General features: G+C 45.0%; 1 protein-coding gene across 2 annotated transcripts in view; it reads left to right on the forward strand.

The window, feature by feature from the left end:
- The window catches only part of LOC102034196 (vascular endothelial growth factor receptor kdr-like), a 127,099-nt gene extending 116,808 nt beyond the window's left edge, over window positions 1-10,291 (forward strand). For both annotated transcript variants that reach the window (XM_031063374.1, XM_031063375.1), the window contains one exon: window positions 4,910-10,291. In XM_031063374.1, coding sequence (XP_030919234.1) covers window positions 4,910-5,114 — 205 coding nt within the window. In that variant the 3' untranslated portion in view covers window positions 5,115-10,291. The remainder of the gene's footprint in view (window positions 1-4,909) is intronic.
- The last annotated feature ends 7,311 nt before the right edge of the window (window positions 10,292-17,602 follow it).

Below are 17,602 nucleotides of genomic sequence, written 5' to 3' on the forward strand. Positions count from 1 at the left end.
ACAGAAAAGTCCACTAGTTTTTCCTACTGGGAGCAAAATACCTGGGTTTTTTATTGCATTGCAGGAGGAGCTGCTGCACTTGGGGCAGGAATCCCTCCCTGCCCAGGGTGATTTTCCTGCAGCCATCCTTCTTTCTCCACAGTCCCCTTCAAGTCATTGACCCCAAAGTGTAGATTAACAGAAACTGCCTCCCTCTCACATAAAATAAACAGCTCCACTAATGGTTTCCCAGCTCTTTGATGGTTTCAGTATTTTTCTATCTCCAAAATCTCTGGTTTTGTACAGTAGGAAGAAAAAGCCTCAGCAGGTCACTCAGGCCTTCAAGCTACTGCAGGATTATCCTCTGTGCTATCTTCTAAACAACTTTGGTGCCTTCAGAAAACTAAAAAGTTTGTGGAAGATCATTTAATATGCAGGCTGTGTCTTTAGACAGGACACCTTGTGCATGGAAAGTGAGTTCTCAGGGTGGTCACAGCAATTTGTGGCAGGTTTGGCTCAGTGGGCAGCTGAACCCCAGCTGAATGTTGTGGTGTTCCTCTGATCCTCAGTGCTGGCCATGCTGGGGACACTGACCGGGGAGCCTGGGCTGGGACAGTTCCAGCCTGAGCAGATCTATCCAAACTGATTTATCCATTTATCTCTGGTGGGCTCCCACAGCACTGCAGGGTCAGGCAGAGCAGAGCAGTGAGGAAACACCTGGGGGGCAGTGCCAGCCCAGGAGAGGCCCTGAGCCAAGGGCTGGCCAGCCTTTAATGAAATCAGTCCATTCCATACCCATCAGTGACCTCTGGAGCTGCACAGCTGTGTGACTGCCCAATGCAGCCCCTCCAGGCAGAGGCTGTTTGCTGGGGGCTCAGGGAGAAGGTCCCTGTCTGCTGGGAAGGATGAAAGTTTGACAAGGAAGTCTCACAGATATGTGTGCTCAGCAGAAAGATTTTTGAATGTAGAGTCTGATGAAGGAATAGAGATGGAAGCAAGTTTTGATATTGAAGGAAAGAATTGCTGATCCAGTCTTACTGGATAACCAAGGAGGCAAAGGGTGTGTTAGTTAGAATGGGTTTTATGGCTTAGAGCAAAGGATTAACCCACCTCAAACAAGCAGATGTTTTTACCAAGCAGCAAGATAGCACAGGCAAATAAGCCTGATGATGTGGCAAGTAGCAAAAAAGTCTCAGAATTTTCTACTGCAAGAAAACTGAAAAACAACTTCTAGCTTAAACTGTAGTGTACTAACTTTTAGTGATTGAGAACAATAACATGAATATGGTAATTATAGTAATAATTATAGTATTTATTATTATAATATATATCTATAAAATATATACTAATTATTATATATATTATATATACTATAAATACTATATATAGTATTTATTTTATATATTACTATAATTATATATATTTATAATTATAAATATATATATTGCTATAATGAGAGTAGTTATGATAGGCTATAGATAATAGTTAAGGTATAGATTGGTTCTTCTGTATGAAGATGCTCAGCAAAGAAAAGTATTTAATGCAATGTAACCAAAACCAAGGGGTCTCCAGGCCTGCCTGCAGCTGGAGCTGACAGCTGTGGGCACAGCTCTGTCACTCATGACCCTGCACTGCTGTAACACCTTGGATACAACAAACTGCATTTTGGAGAGCCCCTGGAGTCCCACATCTCTCACTTAGGCTCTTACCTGCCAAGGGGCCAGGCCAGGAAGGGACTTTTGGGGACCCTGGAGCCCCAAGCACTGAGCACAGCCAGGCTGGGGCACATCCAAGGACAGATGGAAAGGGATGAGCAGCCTCATCCCCAGCAGCAGCAGCAGCTGCATATGCACAGCAGGCTCTGTCTGTGACAGCAGCATGAAAGGGGAAAATGCAAAGCCCCACAGAGAGCTTTAATTAGGAAATACATTGAGATGAAAGGAATAGTAGTGGAAGTTAATTGCATTTTGGTCTGCCATTAGATAGCAAGTGACACAACTTCCTTCTGGCCCAGCCCTGCAGCTCAGTGTCTGGAGCAGGGAGGACATTCAGGAGTGCTCCAAAGCCCAGCCTGATCTCAGCAGCAGGCAGAGTTATTTATTCCCAGATATCCAAACTCCTGACCCACAGGGGCAGGAACACAACAGGAAAACTTGCTGGGAGTCTACAGGGGGCTGAAAATTCCCCTTTTAACCCTAATAACTCAGAGAAATGCAGGTTGGGGGCCAAATTAAAGTGATGCTTGTGGGAAATGAATTTGTAAAGAGTTTTAAAGTTTGACAGAAGGTTTATGTAGCATGTACTTGTATGTAAACTTTGAGATAAGAAATGTTGACTTAGAAATATTATGGAATAGGATAAACATTGTTGAGAGAGAAATAGAATTAGAAATAAGTTTTAAAGGATGGTTCTGTAACTAAGACTAGATACTTTAGAGAAATAGAAGTATGAAAGGTGCATTGTAGTAAGACTTATGAGGGATAGTTTTAAATTATTAGTTTTAAGGAACTTACAGTATCTCCATACTGTAAGTGCCTTAAAGCTAATAATTTAAAACTACCCCTCTCAAGCTTCCAAATTAAACTGATGCTCTCAAGCTTCTCCCTGCCTCCAGTGACAAATACCTGGCAAATTGGAAGCCAGAGCATCCATGGAATTGTCTGACACGAGCCAATGGAGCTGAGCAACAAAAGGAGAATCCCATAAATAAACCAAGTTGTGGTTGCATGGCTCATGTCAGGGAAGTTTATCTGCAGACAAACTGTGTGTGTGGAGAATGGACAGCTGCCAAATCTGTAGGATACAAAAGGAATTTCCACTCCTGTTTCTCTCTGGACAATGAGGTGAAAGTTGTGAAGGCACAGGGTGCTACATTTTTTGTTGAAGTTCTCAGGGTTACTGTTTATTTTAGAATTTCTGCTCTGCCACTCCACAGGTTTGGTTTCAATGCCTTGTGCAGGTCTGAAAGCACAGAAACAGCAGCTTTGTTCTATAAACTGCAGCAATCCTGGAAGCCAGGCTCATTCTAGGCATGCAAGACGTGGTGGGCTGGTTCCTACAGCTCAGGCTCACTTCCCAAAGCTGGAGGTGCAAACCTGCCATGGAAAGCCAGCCCAGCACACTAAAATCAGACTCTAAATTAACCAGCCCATGTCCCACTGCTGCTGATCAGAGCTCAGCTGGGAGTTGTGTCTGAATCTGGCTGCACAAGAGTTTCATGGGTGATGTACAGAACATCAGCACCCATTCTGTGGGTAATTCACAGATGGAGCCTGCAGGCTGCCCCTGTGCCTGTGCACAGAGCAGGAACCACTGTTCCACTCCAGCCAGTGCTCTGAACACCTGGGATATTTCCAGTTTTTTAAAATTATTTTTATTAATTTATTATTTTTTTATTTAATTATTTTTTTAAATATAGTGACAGTGGTTCTGTCAGCCAGTGGCAATATCTGCAGCTTATGGGAAACCTGAAACTTTTGACAGGTTCCAGATTTAGAGGCAAGAGAACACAACTTGTAAAGTCCCAGCAGCAGAACCCAGCAGGGCAGATTTACCCTTTCCAGCTGAAAGGAGCTCTGTGTGGCCATTCAACCTGCTCTCTCTGCTGTACCATCCAGAAAACATCACACACACAGTTCCTGTCCTGGATCTGATATTTTCCCATTCATGGCTTTGCTGCCCTCCCTCCACTTGCTGTGTCTGGCTCCTGGCTTTGGTTTGTTCCCTGGAGCAGGAACTGGCTCTGCTTTCTTCCTAAAGCACCCCAGTGAGAAAATGAGCAGCTGCTGGGGACTGGAAGCACTGCACAAGTGCCAATAAAATGAGTGTAATGAATTCTACAATTATTTGATGAACTGTTGACTATTCAGATTTGGTTTAGGGTCATTAAAATGTAACTTGATACTACTTTAAACACATATGAAGCACACACACTAAGTGCTTGTGCACTGCCTGACTTTTAATTCTCCCAGGCACATTCAAGTCATTCTGAGCTGAGGCTTGAGCAGTGCTGTGATGAGGCTGTGGCTGAGGTTCCTTCCCCAGAGTGAAAGGGTCCTGAGCAAAGTGCAGCAGCTCACAGGCCACTCTCACCCTGGAATCCTTTAGCGCACCCCTCAATTACCCAGGCCTCTTCCAAGGAGCTGCTCAGTGTCCTGGTTTTATGCCACAGAAGTGCAAACCAAGGTTGACAGAACATCCTTTTTAAGGCAGTCTGTGACAGAAAGAACCTTTTGAGTTCTCCACAGCCCTTGCTGTTCCTCGAGGTCACCTTGTGACACAAGTCTCAGGGTTCTCCTGCTCTGAACCCTGAGGCTGCTCCATGTGATGGAAATTGCTCTGTCCCACCCTCCATCACCTGGAACAGGGGGAGACAGGAAACAAAAGCAGCTGGGATGCTGCAAAGCACTGCCCTTCAGCAGCCCCTGGGTCAGGAACGTTAAAGGGCTGGGGAATATAAAAGGGATTTTGCCCTGCACTGCCTGGGTATGTTCAATGCACGCTCCTGCTTTCAGTATTGGTTTAAATTAGAGTCTGCCAGAGATTATTCAGTATTTTATGCTTCAGGAAAAGTCATAGCCTTCAGATCTGCTTTCAGAAAAGTCAAATTTTTACTGACCTGTGTCAGAACAATGAGGGAGGATGTTACTGTGTGTACAGGACAGGTGCCTTTACAAGTAAGAGATCTGTGGTGCACTGAAATGTGGTGAGCTGAAAGGACAGGGCAGCAGAGCTGGAATTACTCCTAAATCTACTTTTAAAACACAAAGTTATTTAAAATACCTCAGTTTCCTCATCCAGTCAGCAAAATTGTCTTACAGATTGCCACAGAGGTAAATTGATATTTTTATATATTTACTTCTTCAAGAAATCATTTTGACCATTGGTTACAGAGACAGGCTGGATACATCCCCATGTTTGTTCCCAACAGGAGGAGAGCTGTCAGCAGGAGCAAGGAATCCATCCTGGCTGACCACGAGACTGTCAAGTACCAGCCAGCAGTGCAGGTGGAAGAGGACACCATGGAGTTCCCCCTGGAAGACTCTGTCCTGCTCCCCATGGATCCCAGCCTGGAGTGCCACAGCCCTCCCCCAGACTACAACTCTGTCATGCACTACTCAGCCCCCCCAGTGTAAGCAGAGCCCCCAGGGGCTGAGCTCAGCCCTGCCAGGCTCTGCTGTGCCCCAGGGAGCCTGGGTGACACAGGAGGGAACTCTGCTGGGATAATGCTTCACATGTTTCTTCTGGCACATCTCAGATGGGATTAGAAACAATTTCAGAGCATCTTCTCTCTTCTCTTTAAAGGCCTATTGCAAGATCTGCAGTGAATTAATGGCATTGTCTGTCAGAGTCATGGTGGGAGCTGTAACCCTGAACTGCTGCCACTCCTCCCCCTGGCTGGGGCTGTTCTTGGCACTGCCAGATCCACAGGTTCCTGCATCCCCACTTCACCCCATCAGGGTCATGCCAAGCTGGTTGGGAACACAAAGTTCAAGCTGCTGGCCCTGACACATCCTGCAGGGATTGGTTAGGTCAGTGCTGGAAGGGATCTGTTGAAAACAGCAGCAGCCACATGAAAGTTTTGGGCTTGGAGAAAAGCTGAAACACCCTTCCTAACTTGGGATTTCACCTCCTGTAAATATTTCTGAAATATTTTGCAATCCAAGCTGTTTTTGTTGCAGATTGGATTTAGTAATTTCCACTGGCCAGAGGATACACTCCTAAAGATGGCATGGCCCAGAGCAGGCTGGTAGTGCCCGTGTGCCTGCTCTTTGGGGCAGCAGGGCACACACTGTGGTTGAATCTGAGGCCCTGGGCTTTCCCCTTGTTCCAACAGCAGTTTATTCTGCAGACATGCAATAGGGAACCTTGCTGGAGATGCTCTGTAATGGTTGCAAGGCAAAATCACTGCCTTAAGCAAGAACCTTTCAACTCAAACAGAACTTCCCAGCTCACACATACCTTTGTGTGAATGTGCAGAAAACTCTCATTACCAGCACAAGAGTTACAGCAAAACTCACACACACCCTTGAGGCACCAGCAGGGCAGCAGCATTTTTATGTTTCCTTTCTGCACACAGACTATTTACTAAAACAACACACAAAAAAAAAAAAAAAAAAAACCAAAAAAAAAATTTCCTCTGGATTCTGTGGGGGTGCCCAAGGGTTTGACCCTGGGGATACTCTCCCTGTTAAGCTGCAAGCCCCTGTGACACACAATTCTCTCTGTCTTGCCAAGGTAAATACTGGTATCAAATGCAAAGCTCTTCCTGGGTTCAGGGTAATTCAAAGCTGTTGTTGCAGCAGGACTGAAAGGATGACAAATTCTCCCATGTGAGACACTGACAGTGGGTTTGCCCCTGCCCCACAGCTGTGGGTGGCAGGGACTGTTACACGAGTGCCCAGGTGCCCTGTGTGCCCTGTGCATCATCACAGCAGCCTCACAAATCAGCAAATAATCCTTAGCCTTTCATGTGCTCTGTAACAATCAGAGTTGGCTTTAAAATTTAGGAAGGGAAAGGTCTCCAGGTTGCAAGGAGAAAAAACCAGGATGAGCAAGATGCTCACTGACAGTGAGGGCTGTAACCTCCTGAGTTACAAACTGATCTGTAAATGGCTCCCTGTGCAGTTTCCTCCAAGATCTGCACAACCCTTTCCTCTTTTCCCTTGATTTGATTTCTTCAGTGGAAAAAGAATTTTTTTTCATGATTCAGACTAGAGGGGGATGAAATCCAAGCCTTGCAAAATGATGCTGTTACCTTGGCAAAGACAGCTGCATGCCCTCGCAGCAGCGAAGGAAGTTTTCTGGATGAGTGCTTGCAGTGGGCTGTGCTGAAGGAATCACAAACAAGCCTCAGGTATTATCAAAGGGGAAAACAAATCTCCAAACCCACCCCACGTTAACTGTGAACTCTCAAGCATCTGAAGGATGGGCTCTGGGGAACTGCACTGCTTCTTCTCCTTGACTTCAGAGTCCCTTATAAATCACCTGCAGTCCCTCCAGAGCCCCCTGCTCATAGTGCACCTGCTAGATAGGTGTGGGCTGTAGTTGCTTTATGGTCATTTTGCACTGCTTTGTATTTTAGTACCTATGTATTAAGTAGAGCTGGTCAGAGAAGAGAAGAAGCTACTGGGAAAGAATTCTGATGAGCCCCAGGAAGCTCACTGGATTGGTTTTCCATCAAACACTGTTAGCTATCTATAGCTCCGATCAATCAACTGGTTGATCAATCAATCAATCAGTTCTTGTGGAAATAAATGACTGATGAGGCAAAGGAAGAGAAGGTGCAGCCTTTGTGTGACTCTGCTGTTGATGGCCTCAGCTGGAGACGTTTGTTACTGCACCTTGAGCTGGAGGGTGAGAAAACGGCGCTGAAAAACCTTCACTGAGGAACTTTGAAATGTAGGAACAAAACCTGCAGGTGTGCTCTGTGTTTTGAGGAACATGAGAAGCTCTGCTGAGGGAGCTGAGCACGTGGCCTCCCCTTTCCCCTCTCTGCAGGATGAGCTGCAGGGTTTCTCCAAGGGCAGAGCCACAGGAGCCCATCTGGGGAGCGGGCCCAGCAGACTGTGGGGAGCCAGGGCCCTTCTGGCTCTCAGTGACAACCACCAGCCTTTCTGTGCCACCTGAGGTGGTGGCACAGGCACAGCTCCAGTGCTCCAGCTGGTTAAAGCCCTGGTTGCACTGACAGCCCCACTGAGGGCTCCTCTGCAGGGCCAGAATTGAGAACGTCCTGAGCTCATCAGTGATGGAAGGGACTGACTGAAGTTTGGGCAGCTGTTTCCAATGTTATTTCATGGAAGATTTTTTTCCTCCTCATAGTAAATGTAACAAGCAAAAGTATTGCCTGAAAAGTATTATTGAACATATTCTATTTTATTTACTAATATTTTGTTTGTCCTTCTCTCTCCTCCCTTAATTTAATTATTGTTCTCTTCTTCCAATGATGTATATAGTGTACCCTGTAGCAACAAATATAGTATTTCATTTATATGGTAAAATTTGTAACATTTTAGTCCAAAGAGAAAGAACTACCCAGATGTAACAGAGTTAAGTATTGTACTAAACATTTCACTAATGCTTGCAGGCCAGGCTCCAGTTTACAGTGCCCCACTAGTGCCATGGCACAGCAGCTCTCTTGGCTGGGAGTGCCTCTGCCTCTCACTTCTTCTCCATGGTATTTAGTTTCAGTTAGGAAACAGGAATCTGGAGGAATTTGGCAGGTTTATCTCATTCCTGGAGGTGTCACCATGTGCAGCATGTGTTAAAGGTGAGGGATTCCCACTGCCCGGGTTTTAATTGGAGGCTGGTGGATTGGCTAGAGGATCAGAAGGGGTAAATTGTTTAAATGATGTGATGTTTATTATTTTTTCAGACTTCTCAGGGATTCTTACTCGACTCCTGTCTGCCAGCTGCTTTCTCTAACCTGAGCTCAGTGGGATCTGTATTAACATGTACCTTTGTTTCCTTTGATGGTGCTCACCCCTCCTGCTTTTGTGCTCCTGGAAGCCCAGAGATTCAGGGCAAAGGAGCTCAGAGCTCTCCGTGGAACTGTGTTGTCTTTTCTCCAACAATCACCTCCCACCAGGTGTCCAAGTGCCTTCACCTGCATGTTCTTGTTTAGGCTGGTGTTGTAACAATCTCCTGAATCCCCTTTTCTCTAATTTTCATCTATTTCTTGTTATTTGCCCTCCCAGCCCCTTGGAATTGCTTTGCTCTGCCTTTTCCCTAAGATCAGGTGTAGGATCATTTCACTGCTGTTTATCCTGTGCTTGCAGAGGCTGAACTAGATAATCTAAAGTGAGATTTTCACATTAAACCCTCTATATATAGCCAAGGAAAATTAGTTTGTATTAGTTTGTCTGGAAGTCTCTTTGTGTCCTTCCCTGAATAGGAGAAGCTTTTTAATCTACTGATTTTTCAATATTGGTGTCTGGAGCAGAATGAAGGCTGGTGATTGTGTGAATATGATCTTTGCCAGAGTCCTTTCCTCAAACAATGAGGTTTCTCTAAGGTTCTCCCAAGTTATCCCCACAAGAAGGGGATCTCCAGCAAGATGTATCCCAAGTATCTGCTTGGGATGTGAAGGAAATCAGATAGAACTCAAAGTCTGAGTAATGGTGTCAAACAAACGCCCTGAGTGCTGCAGGTGAGCACACCCAGGGCTCCTGCTGACATCCCAGGGACACAAAGCCTCCCTCCCTCACCTGCTTGGCCAATGCCAGGACACCTCAGAGCATCCAGGTGTTTCTGTCACTGGATTTGCTCTGTGCTCACTGCAGGAATCTCAGCTGCCATGCAAGCCTGCAGCTGGCCAGGCTGGGTCCTGATGTTTCCCCTCACTTGTCCTTCATGTCCTGCCTCACTCGGCAGATTCCATCTGGCCCATCCCAGCTCTGGGGATGTGGGCTGGGCTCCAGGATCCCTAAATCCCACCAGCACCAAGGGGACACACTAGGAACTGCCGCAAACAGTTCCTGTAGCAAATAGCTGCAGAGCAAGATAAGCATTATCAGGTTTCCCTGAACACAGGAATTGCTCAGGATCAGTATCACACTCACAGATCAGCCTAGAGGTCTTTCCTTATCATACAGTGAATTAAAAACACAAAAGGCAGCAATAATTCTTTTTTTTCCTCCCTGAAAATGTAATGGCCAAACACTGGGATCAATTTTCCTGGGTTTTTACTACACCACAAAAGAACAGAAGGAATTTTGCCAAAGTCACAACACCAGCACCATCTTACATAAGTAAAATTCAGGGAGGAGTTTGAGATTTGGGCCTCTCAGGAGTCAGGCAGTACAGGGGACTGTGGAGGTATTGAGCCCAAGCACTGGGTGGTTTGTTTGACATTGTTATTTCCATTTTTGTGAACACAGAATGGAAAACCTGCTGGCCTGGGTCAGTTGGGACCACAAGGGTGACAGGGAGAACAATGTGGGATGCACTGAGCACTGTCCTGTTCTCCTGGTAGCACTAAATTCATTTTTCCTTAGACCTTGAGTTGTCAAAGCAGCCACTGAAAACTGGGAAAAAACAGAAACTTGGGACCTACAGAAATAACCTAAGGAAAACTGGGAAAAGCCAGGAACTTGGGACTTAGAGAAATAAACTATAAAAAGTCCCAAGTCCCAGGAACTTGGGACTTACAGAAATAAACCAAGTGCCATGTTCAAACCACCAAGGAATGTTTGTCTGCCATGTTCCTGTCTGCCTGAAGAATGTATGCACTGAAAACAACGCTTTCTTATGTAGTCAAAAATTGTACTGTATCTATTAACCAAAAAAATAAAAAAGATTCTATATTTATACAGCCCAGGGCTCTTCTGTGTCATCTCCTGGTTTGAAAAGCGTTGTCCTTGAAGCAGAATAAAAATAAATAATGCAACAGTTTTGAGAGACTTTTGCAAGGCATAGATCTCATCCAGATTTCTACAGGGGGTTCCAAAGTTAGGACAGAGGCTGCCACACTGCTCAGAGGGAAATGCCCATTTGCTTTAAAGATTCACAGACCTCTGAAAAAAATGGGCAATTTGCTGCAGAAATGCACCAAACCAGCCTCTGCCAAGAACAGCCCGTGGAACACAGACACTGTGTCTGGTTACTGCTAAGATATCTCAATAAATGGGGCTGAGAGAGAAGAGAGAATCACGATTCTGCCTGCTAAGGACAGCCCTTGGTCACCAAAGCGTGTCAGTACAGAATCTGTGCAGATAATCTGCACAACATGAGGGCATCTGGGGCTTGTTCAGCCTCAAAATTCCAGAGGCTGTGTTGGATTTGGCTTGCCATAATAGTCTAAAAAGAACACCATTAAATAAGTACTTCCCAATACGTTACTGAATTCTCTTTGGAATAAACTCTGCACTGTTGAAATACAGATTATTCCATGCTCTCCATTTGTTGTGAAGGTTTAACATTCAGAATGCCAAGGGAAAAAATCTCCCAGCTCCATCCAAGTGCAGCAGACCTGCTGCCACTTTCCTCACCAGCTGGCTGCTTTTTCTGGAATACCAATCCCACTCCTCTTTCCACTTTGGTGGCACAGCGGGTAACTACCAGCAGAAAAAAAAATGAGATTTTTTTTTTTTACATAGTGACAAATACTAGTTTCTACTCATGCCTTAAAATAAATACTGGTATTAGGAAACAAAAAAAGAAAGAAGTGTGTTAGAGTTTCAGAGCCATTCTTCCATTAGCAGCCTTAAAAGTTATCGGGCTGTGTATTTTGCCAGTCACATTAAAAACTATGAAGCACTCAAGTCACTTCAAACATTTTAGTTTCTCTTCATTCCCTGTTCCAAACACTCCTAGAAATAAGTGTCTAAATTATATATGTCATTTGAAATGCAGCAATCTCCTTTCATCCCCATAATGAGCAGGAACTCAATTCTTCTCTGGGAACTGAGGGATGTTTCAGTTCCTTACGTAAGGCGTGAGTCACCTCCCGCGGAAACCCACGGATTAAAGAGGGGAAGCAAAATATACAAAATTAACTCTGATTTGCTTTTAGCACCAAATGTGAATTATTAATCACACCCAGCTTGAGTTACACTTGTGGAAGGGACCTCACTACAGCCAGGCTCAGAAAGGAATTTGGGGAAAAAGGATATTGGGAATGCAGAAATGGAAGCTTTGCTCTTGGGTCTCGGCCAGGGGATGTAACTTCTCCATCCCCTATTTTTGCTGGATGGGATGGAAAAGATTTTTGGTTTTACAGCAGCAGCACGTAGAGAGGCCAGGTCAGAAAATCTCAGCCTAAAGTATCGAAGCTTGGTGGCTTTGGGTGATAAGAATCCCAGGAGAAAATAGGGACTAGCAAGAGAAAGATTTAGGATTAAGATACACAGATTTGGTGGTGGTGACATTAGAAAGCTGAGAAGAGAATCCAGCTGATTTCCAGTCAAGTCCTTTTTCCTTCCTCCCATAATCAGACTTAACTTGAGAGGGTTTATAAAGTGCAAAGGCTTAGAAAGAGTAGAAAATGCTGTTCATTTTCAGTGCTTTGGACACACTGAGGCATGAGCAGTAGATGATGATGTTGTGTCAGAGCCTTCCAGTATCCCACAGCTTCCAGAGGCTCCCAGCACACATCCCATGGCCAGTTTGTGGTGGCACACAGAATGTCCACTGCTGGGATGAGCTGGCTCTGTGTGGAGAGTGGAAGAAGCCCAGCAAGGACCATAAAGACACTGTTCTTCTGTCAGCACAGTCAGTGATGAGTGGCAGTGCTCCTACAGCCTGATGAGAGTCATTAAAACTCGAGAGGAGAAACTGCTCTGTCTAAACTCCTCCAGGGGTTCAGGAACCAGAACTGAATCCCAGGAAATCCCAGCTATGGCAGTTCACTCCACCTCCCTCCACGAGGCACAAAGTGTGACCTGCCTGTTCCTCTCTGCAGGCAGTGAGGACTTTACTCCACATCTGCACCAACCACAAGGGCAGAGTAACATGGCTTCTAAACACTCCTGTGCAGATTTCCTCAGGGAGCCTTTCAGAGGGGGCTGTGGCTCCCAGGAAAAAACAGGACTGAAGCTGCTGTAATACCAAATGTCAGGATAATGAAATAATTCAGGAGAGCCTCCCATATTCTTGCTGTTTGTCCCTCCTGATGCTTACCCTGAGTGTGTAACAGAGCTCCTGGGGCTGATTCCAGCCTCTTCCTCACTGGGCAGAAATAGCACCCAGTAAAGAAGAAATATCTCCTCTGAGCTTTAAGCTGTTCACCTTCTGGGGCCAGAGATTTTTCTTCAGAGTGTGAGCTGAGCACAGAGGAGATTAAGAGATGGAGTTATTCTGTCAGACATCACCAGGCCCGTGAGCACAGGGAACAGGCTTTGGCTGAAATGAGAACCTACAGCATCTGTGAAAAATGAGTGATCCTTATAACCCAGCATAGGAAAGGGTAGGAACAAATGTCCACAGGGTGCTCTTGGATAAATCCATGGTATGGATGCTGCAGATTAAGCCCATCTCTTGCATATTTTAGGGCAAACTGCAACTCCACAGATGGTTTAGTTAGTTTGGTGATGTCACTCAGAGTCATCTGAGTGGCATCACCAGGCAAACAAAGACAAAAAATACTTTTTCAAATACTGAGTGACATCAGGAACCTTATGACATTCACTGAGGACAAATCCTGCACTTGAGAAGGACTAAACCCTCTCTGTGACACATTTTGGGGCTGACTGACCCTGCTCTGTGCAGGAGGGTCAAGTTTGGACCTCTTGAAGTCCCTTCCATCCTGAATACTCCAACAGCCAAGTCAGAGTCATTGTTTCATCCTAGCAGGCAGTAAATCACCAGGATAACCCCAAGGCACTCAGGCCTGCCCTTTCCTAACAGTGGAGATGGGGCTGGTGACACCTGGAGCCTCAGCAGAGCTCTGGGAATCCTGGAAAATGGACTCTGCTAATAATTAATGACTTTTTTTGTCTGTATCCAGACAAAAGGTGTGGCAACACTGATCTCACATAGCAAAGTGAAACTAAATAAATTACATTCTTGTGTAAAGACAAGCCTAAGTTGGCTTCTCTAGGAAAACTCCCAGACATTTTTACCTCACAGCTTCACAGAAACTCTTGTGCCTTTTGCTTTTTCCTCTGCTTCACTTGTTAGTTAACAAACAGCACTCAGTGCTCTCTCATGACAGAACTGATGCATTTATCACACCTAAATAGTGACATTAGACAGCAGCTACTCATGTCCACTCCATTAATTGTGAACTGTCCACTTCCCCAGGTCTCTTTCAGGGAAAAAATTCCTAATGCTATGGATCCTCTGGTAAGTCAAGTCTCCAAAATCAAATCAAATTCCTGAAATCATTATCAAAAGTTTTTAAAAACCTGAGTCTTCTCCTTTGCAGATAAAGCAGGAATTTTTCTCTCTGATGTCATGTGGGGGAAAGAGGCTCAAGCACTTGTCAATAATACACTGATCCTTGTCTGAGTCAGACATGATGAGTGTTTCTCCATTTACCACGATTTTTTCTGCTCATAGTTGTTACAGTGAGAACTTTGTAATTTCTGGCTTTTCCCTCTTGTCTTTCTTTCTTCCCCTGTAACATTGTTAAAGAAAATTTCAAGCCTGACAGCAGGCAGGATCAAAGAGAGCAGGAGCATAATGAAGTCCTTGTTTTCCCACTAAAGAAAATTCATCCCTGGAACTCCCATATGTAGGGTTGTGCCTTCTGCCCTTCCAGGAGGAGCAATATTAGCAGGACTTTTTAAAGCTAGGACTAAACACTCAGTGATCCTCAGGGCCAACAGAGCAAACCTGGCATCTCTGGACACTCATCTCGGAGCAGCAGTTGTTATTTTTAAACAGGACCATTGTCACAGTGAATTCCTCAAAATCCCAAAGGTTGTTTTTCATAACTATACATTAAAAAAAAAACCAAAAAAAAAAAAAAAAAACAAACAGGGAAAAAAAAACCAACAACCAACCAAGAACATTATTATTTTCTGGGAGAGTTTTGACCTTTTATTCATGTATATTTCTCAAAGCCAGCCTTGCACTGTTTATGCCCCAAGCTAGAATGTCACAAGCCATCTTAGCAGGGAGCAGAAGCACAGAGACAGGAGGGTATGGCAAGGAGAGCAGGTGGAGGGGCAGCAGTGTGGGGGATTGAGGTAATGGGTTCCTTAATGTTGATGCTGAAGCACCTGGGATGGACAGGTCATTCCTCCCTTCCCCCAAAGTCTCTGGAAGAAGCCCCAAACCCCTCGTGCCACAAGGTCACGATGGAAGTGCAGCAGGACTTCACAGCTCCCTGAGGAAGGACAGCAGGGTGGAGGGGAGCCAAACCCTCATCCCCCCAAGCACTGGGAGAGCTGGATCCAAACCTGGCTGTCACAAAGGACTCCTGGCCTGGGTGATGGATTGTTTGTGAATCCAAACTGCTCTGGAGGTGACAGCAGCAATTGCTCCTGCTGTCAGGATGAGTCACAGCCAGCTCAGACACTGAGACCTATTGACTCAGCAGCCCTCCTCTGCTGAATGAGATTTTCCTTGGTGCTGATGAAACACTCTTTGGCCTTGATGTTAATCCTTGGATCTGTGAGATCCCAGATGCCTTCAGGATGTTGTAATAAATGAGAAGTGCCAAGAGATTGCAAAGGAAAGTGAGGTTGTCTTCTTCCTGGCATTTGGATCATTATTTCCTTCCAGGAAGGAAAAGGCAGGAACTGGGGAGAACAAAGGTGCTGCTCTTCAGGAGATCTTCTGGAGAAGGCCTTTATGGCTGGCTGGGGGCTGTGTACAAATCACAAATGGGACAGGACTGCTGGGAATGTGCCTTCAGCTGGTTTATTTTCCAGCATCAGCCTCATTACTTGGTTATGACAATGGGAAGATGCCACCAGCTCACATCCCAGGCAGCAGACAAAGAACTTAATGCTACAACTCACTTTAAAAGTTTTTTGACCAATCACACAAAGCAAAAGCACATTGACAGTAGTTCCACCCACCACTATAAGCACAGGTACCTTTGGTTAAACAATGCTTGCTTATTTCAAATAAAACACCTGCTTGTAAGCCTTAAAACACAATGCACAGAGCTCCATTATTAAGCTTCAAACTTCCTAATATCTCAGTAGATAAACTTTTCTGTAGCTTAGAGAGTTATTCTAGACAAGCATTAACACACAGATCATTGCTCTATTTGTCATTGCTTTTCTACTTCTTACATAATTTTTCTGCTGACCATGGCTACTGCTTGGCTCTAATCACAGTTCTGCTGTCTCTGAGGCCTGCCTTTTGCAGCTTTCCCAAAACCCTCTGATTTTGTGGATTCCCACATTCCCCCTCTCAGTTCACCTAAAAAGAAACCTTCACAACCCTGTCATTTATTAACTGCTTTGCATTTCATAGCTTTACTATAATATATCTGCTTATTACTTACCCAAAGCATCTTTTTGCTCCCAGTAAGCACTGCTATATTACAACACAGCAATTTTAGTGTTGTGAAAGTCCAGTCAGTTCAAAGGGTGTAAGTCATGTCTGATAACAAGTCATAGTTTGAAAAAGTGAAAACCAAACCAGCTCCAATCACAGTTCTGCTGTCTCTGAGGCCTGCCTTTTGCAGCTTGCCCAAAACCCTCTGATTTTATGGATTCCCACAGCGACGGTGCATTGCTTGTCTCTGCTCTGGGAGCACAGACTTGCTTCTTCCTGGGGCCAGGTCCTGCACCAAACCTCCTCAAAGAGCCACAGAGGAGCACTGACCCCACAGCTCTGTGTCCCTGGGAGCCAACATTCATCCCAGCCATGGGAAGAAAGAAAATTCCCAGCTGGCAAAGAAAAGCAGACTCTAGATGTACTCAAGGACAAATTTTACCTATTCAAAATATGGGCAGAAATTCACTTCAGACTTTAGCAGATCACAGCTCTCTAAAGAAAAAATATAATGTAATGTTGCCCTAAATCATGGTCAGTAATTCCCTCCTCCTAGCACTATCCCAAGGGTGGCACAATTAACAATTATCCATTTATTAGGAGGTCATTTAGTACACAGGTGCCAGGGGCTTTTTTATTTCAGTAAGACTAACACCATTCTCTTTTTCTGGTTTAACCCCCTTTCAGTAAGGAGGAATGTATTAATGGGCTTAAACACCAACTACTCACTGAGTAATTTATGAGTAAACACCAGCTCATGCTGCCCTACTCCAGCCTGATACAATGGGAAAAGACCTGAAAAGGCAAAGTAAGAACTTTGGGAACTGGAAAATCCATGCAGGGGCAGCAGGATCTCGGTGCTGTGACATTAATGAATTTTAGCACATCCAGGATTTGGTTCAGCCCCTCTGAGCCCCACCAGACAGAGCTGCACTGAATCTGGATTAGTGCACAGTCACAGCACTCGATTCCCTCAGATTCAGGGCACAATTTGTCCTGCAGAAAATTCCCTCCTTTCCTGCTTCCATGCCAGGTGCCCCAAAAGGTGCTGCAGAAGAGGGGTCATCACCTGGAGGGAAACCCAGAAAAAGCAGCAAACCAAAGCAGACCATCAGAACCCAGCCTGGCTTTCTAGTTTTTCATTATTTTAGTTCCCTACTGCATTTGGGAGTTAGAAAATTTAGGAAATTCAAACCAAACAACAATGTAAGGAAGCACATTCAATTTTCTCCAAAGGCTGACAAAGGCTGCCTGTGAGCACAGCATGAGTTACCTCATTAAATATGAAAAATGCCAATAAAGGACAGCATAAATCCCAGAATGGATTCATGACCCTCCTTTTGTTTTTAAAGACTCTTCAACATAAGCTTGAAATGTGAGAAGAAGCACGGCACAGGCTGCATTTGCTGGGGTTTAAATTCCCACATTTCAGAGTCCACCTCCCCATGCCCAGTTCCTCCATTTGGGTTGGGTCAGTCTTTGCTGCTGCTCTGGAGGGAGCAGGAACATTTCTGGTTATTATTGATAGCAGAAGAGTATCTCCGAAAAAAACAGACACAGAAAACTTCAGATCAGGGCAGGCCTAGAGCAAGGCCTGGGACAGGTACAAACCCAGCTTCCAGAAGTGTTGCAGCTCGTTAATTCCTGTCTCCATCACCAAATGTGATTGTGAAGTCATGCCAGGAGGAAATTAGGAACATGATCCTGCAAGGAGACAATTGGAATCAAG

This window comes from Geospiza fortis, unplaced genomic scaffold, assembly GCF_000277835.1.
Source record: "Geospiza fortis unplaced genomic scaffold, GeoFor_1.0 scaffold117, whole genome shotgun sequence".
In the NCBI taxonomy this organism is placed as follows: Eukaryota; Metazoa; Chordata; class Aves; order Passeriformes; family Thraupidae; genus Geospiza; species Geospiza fortis.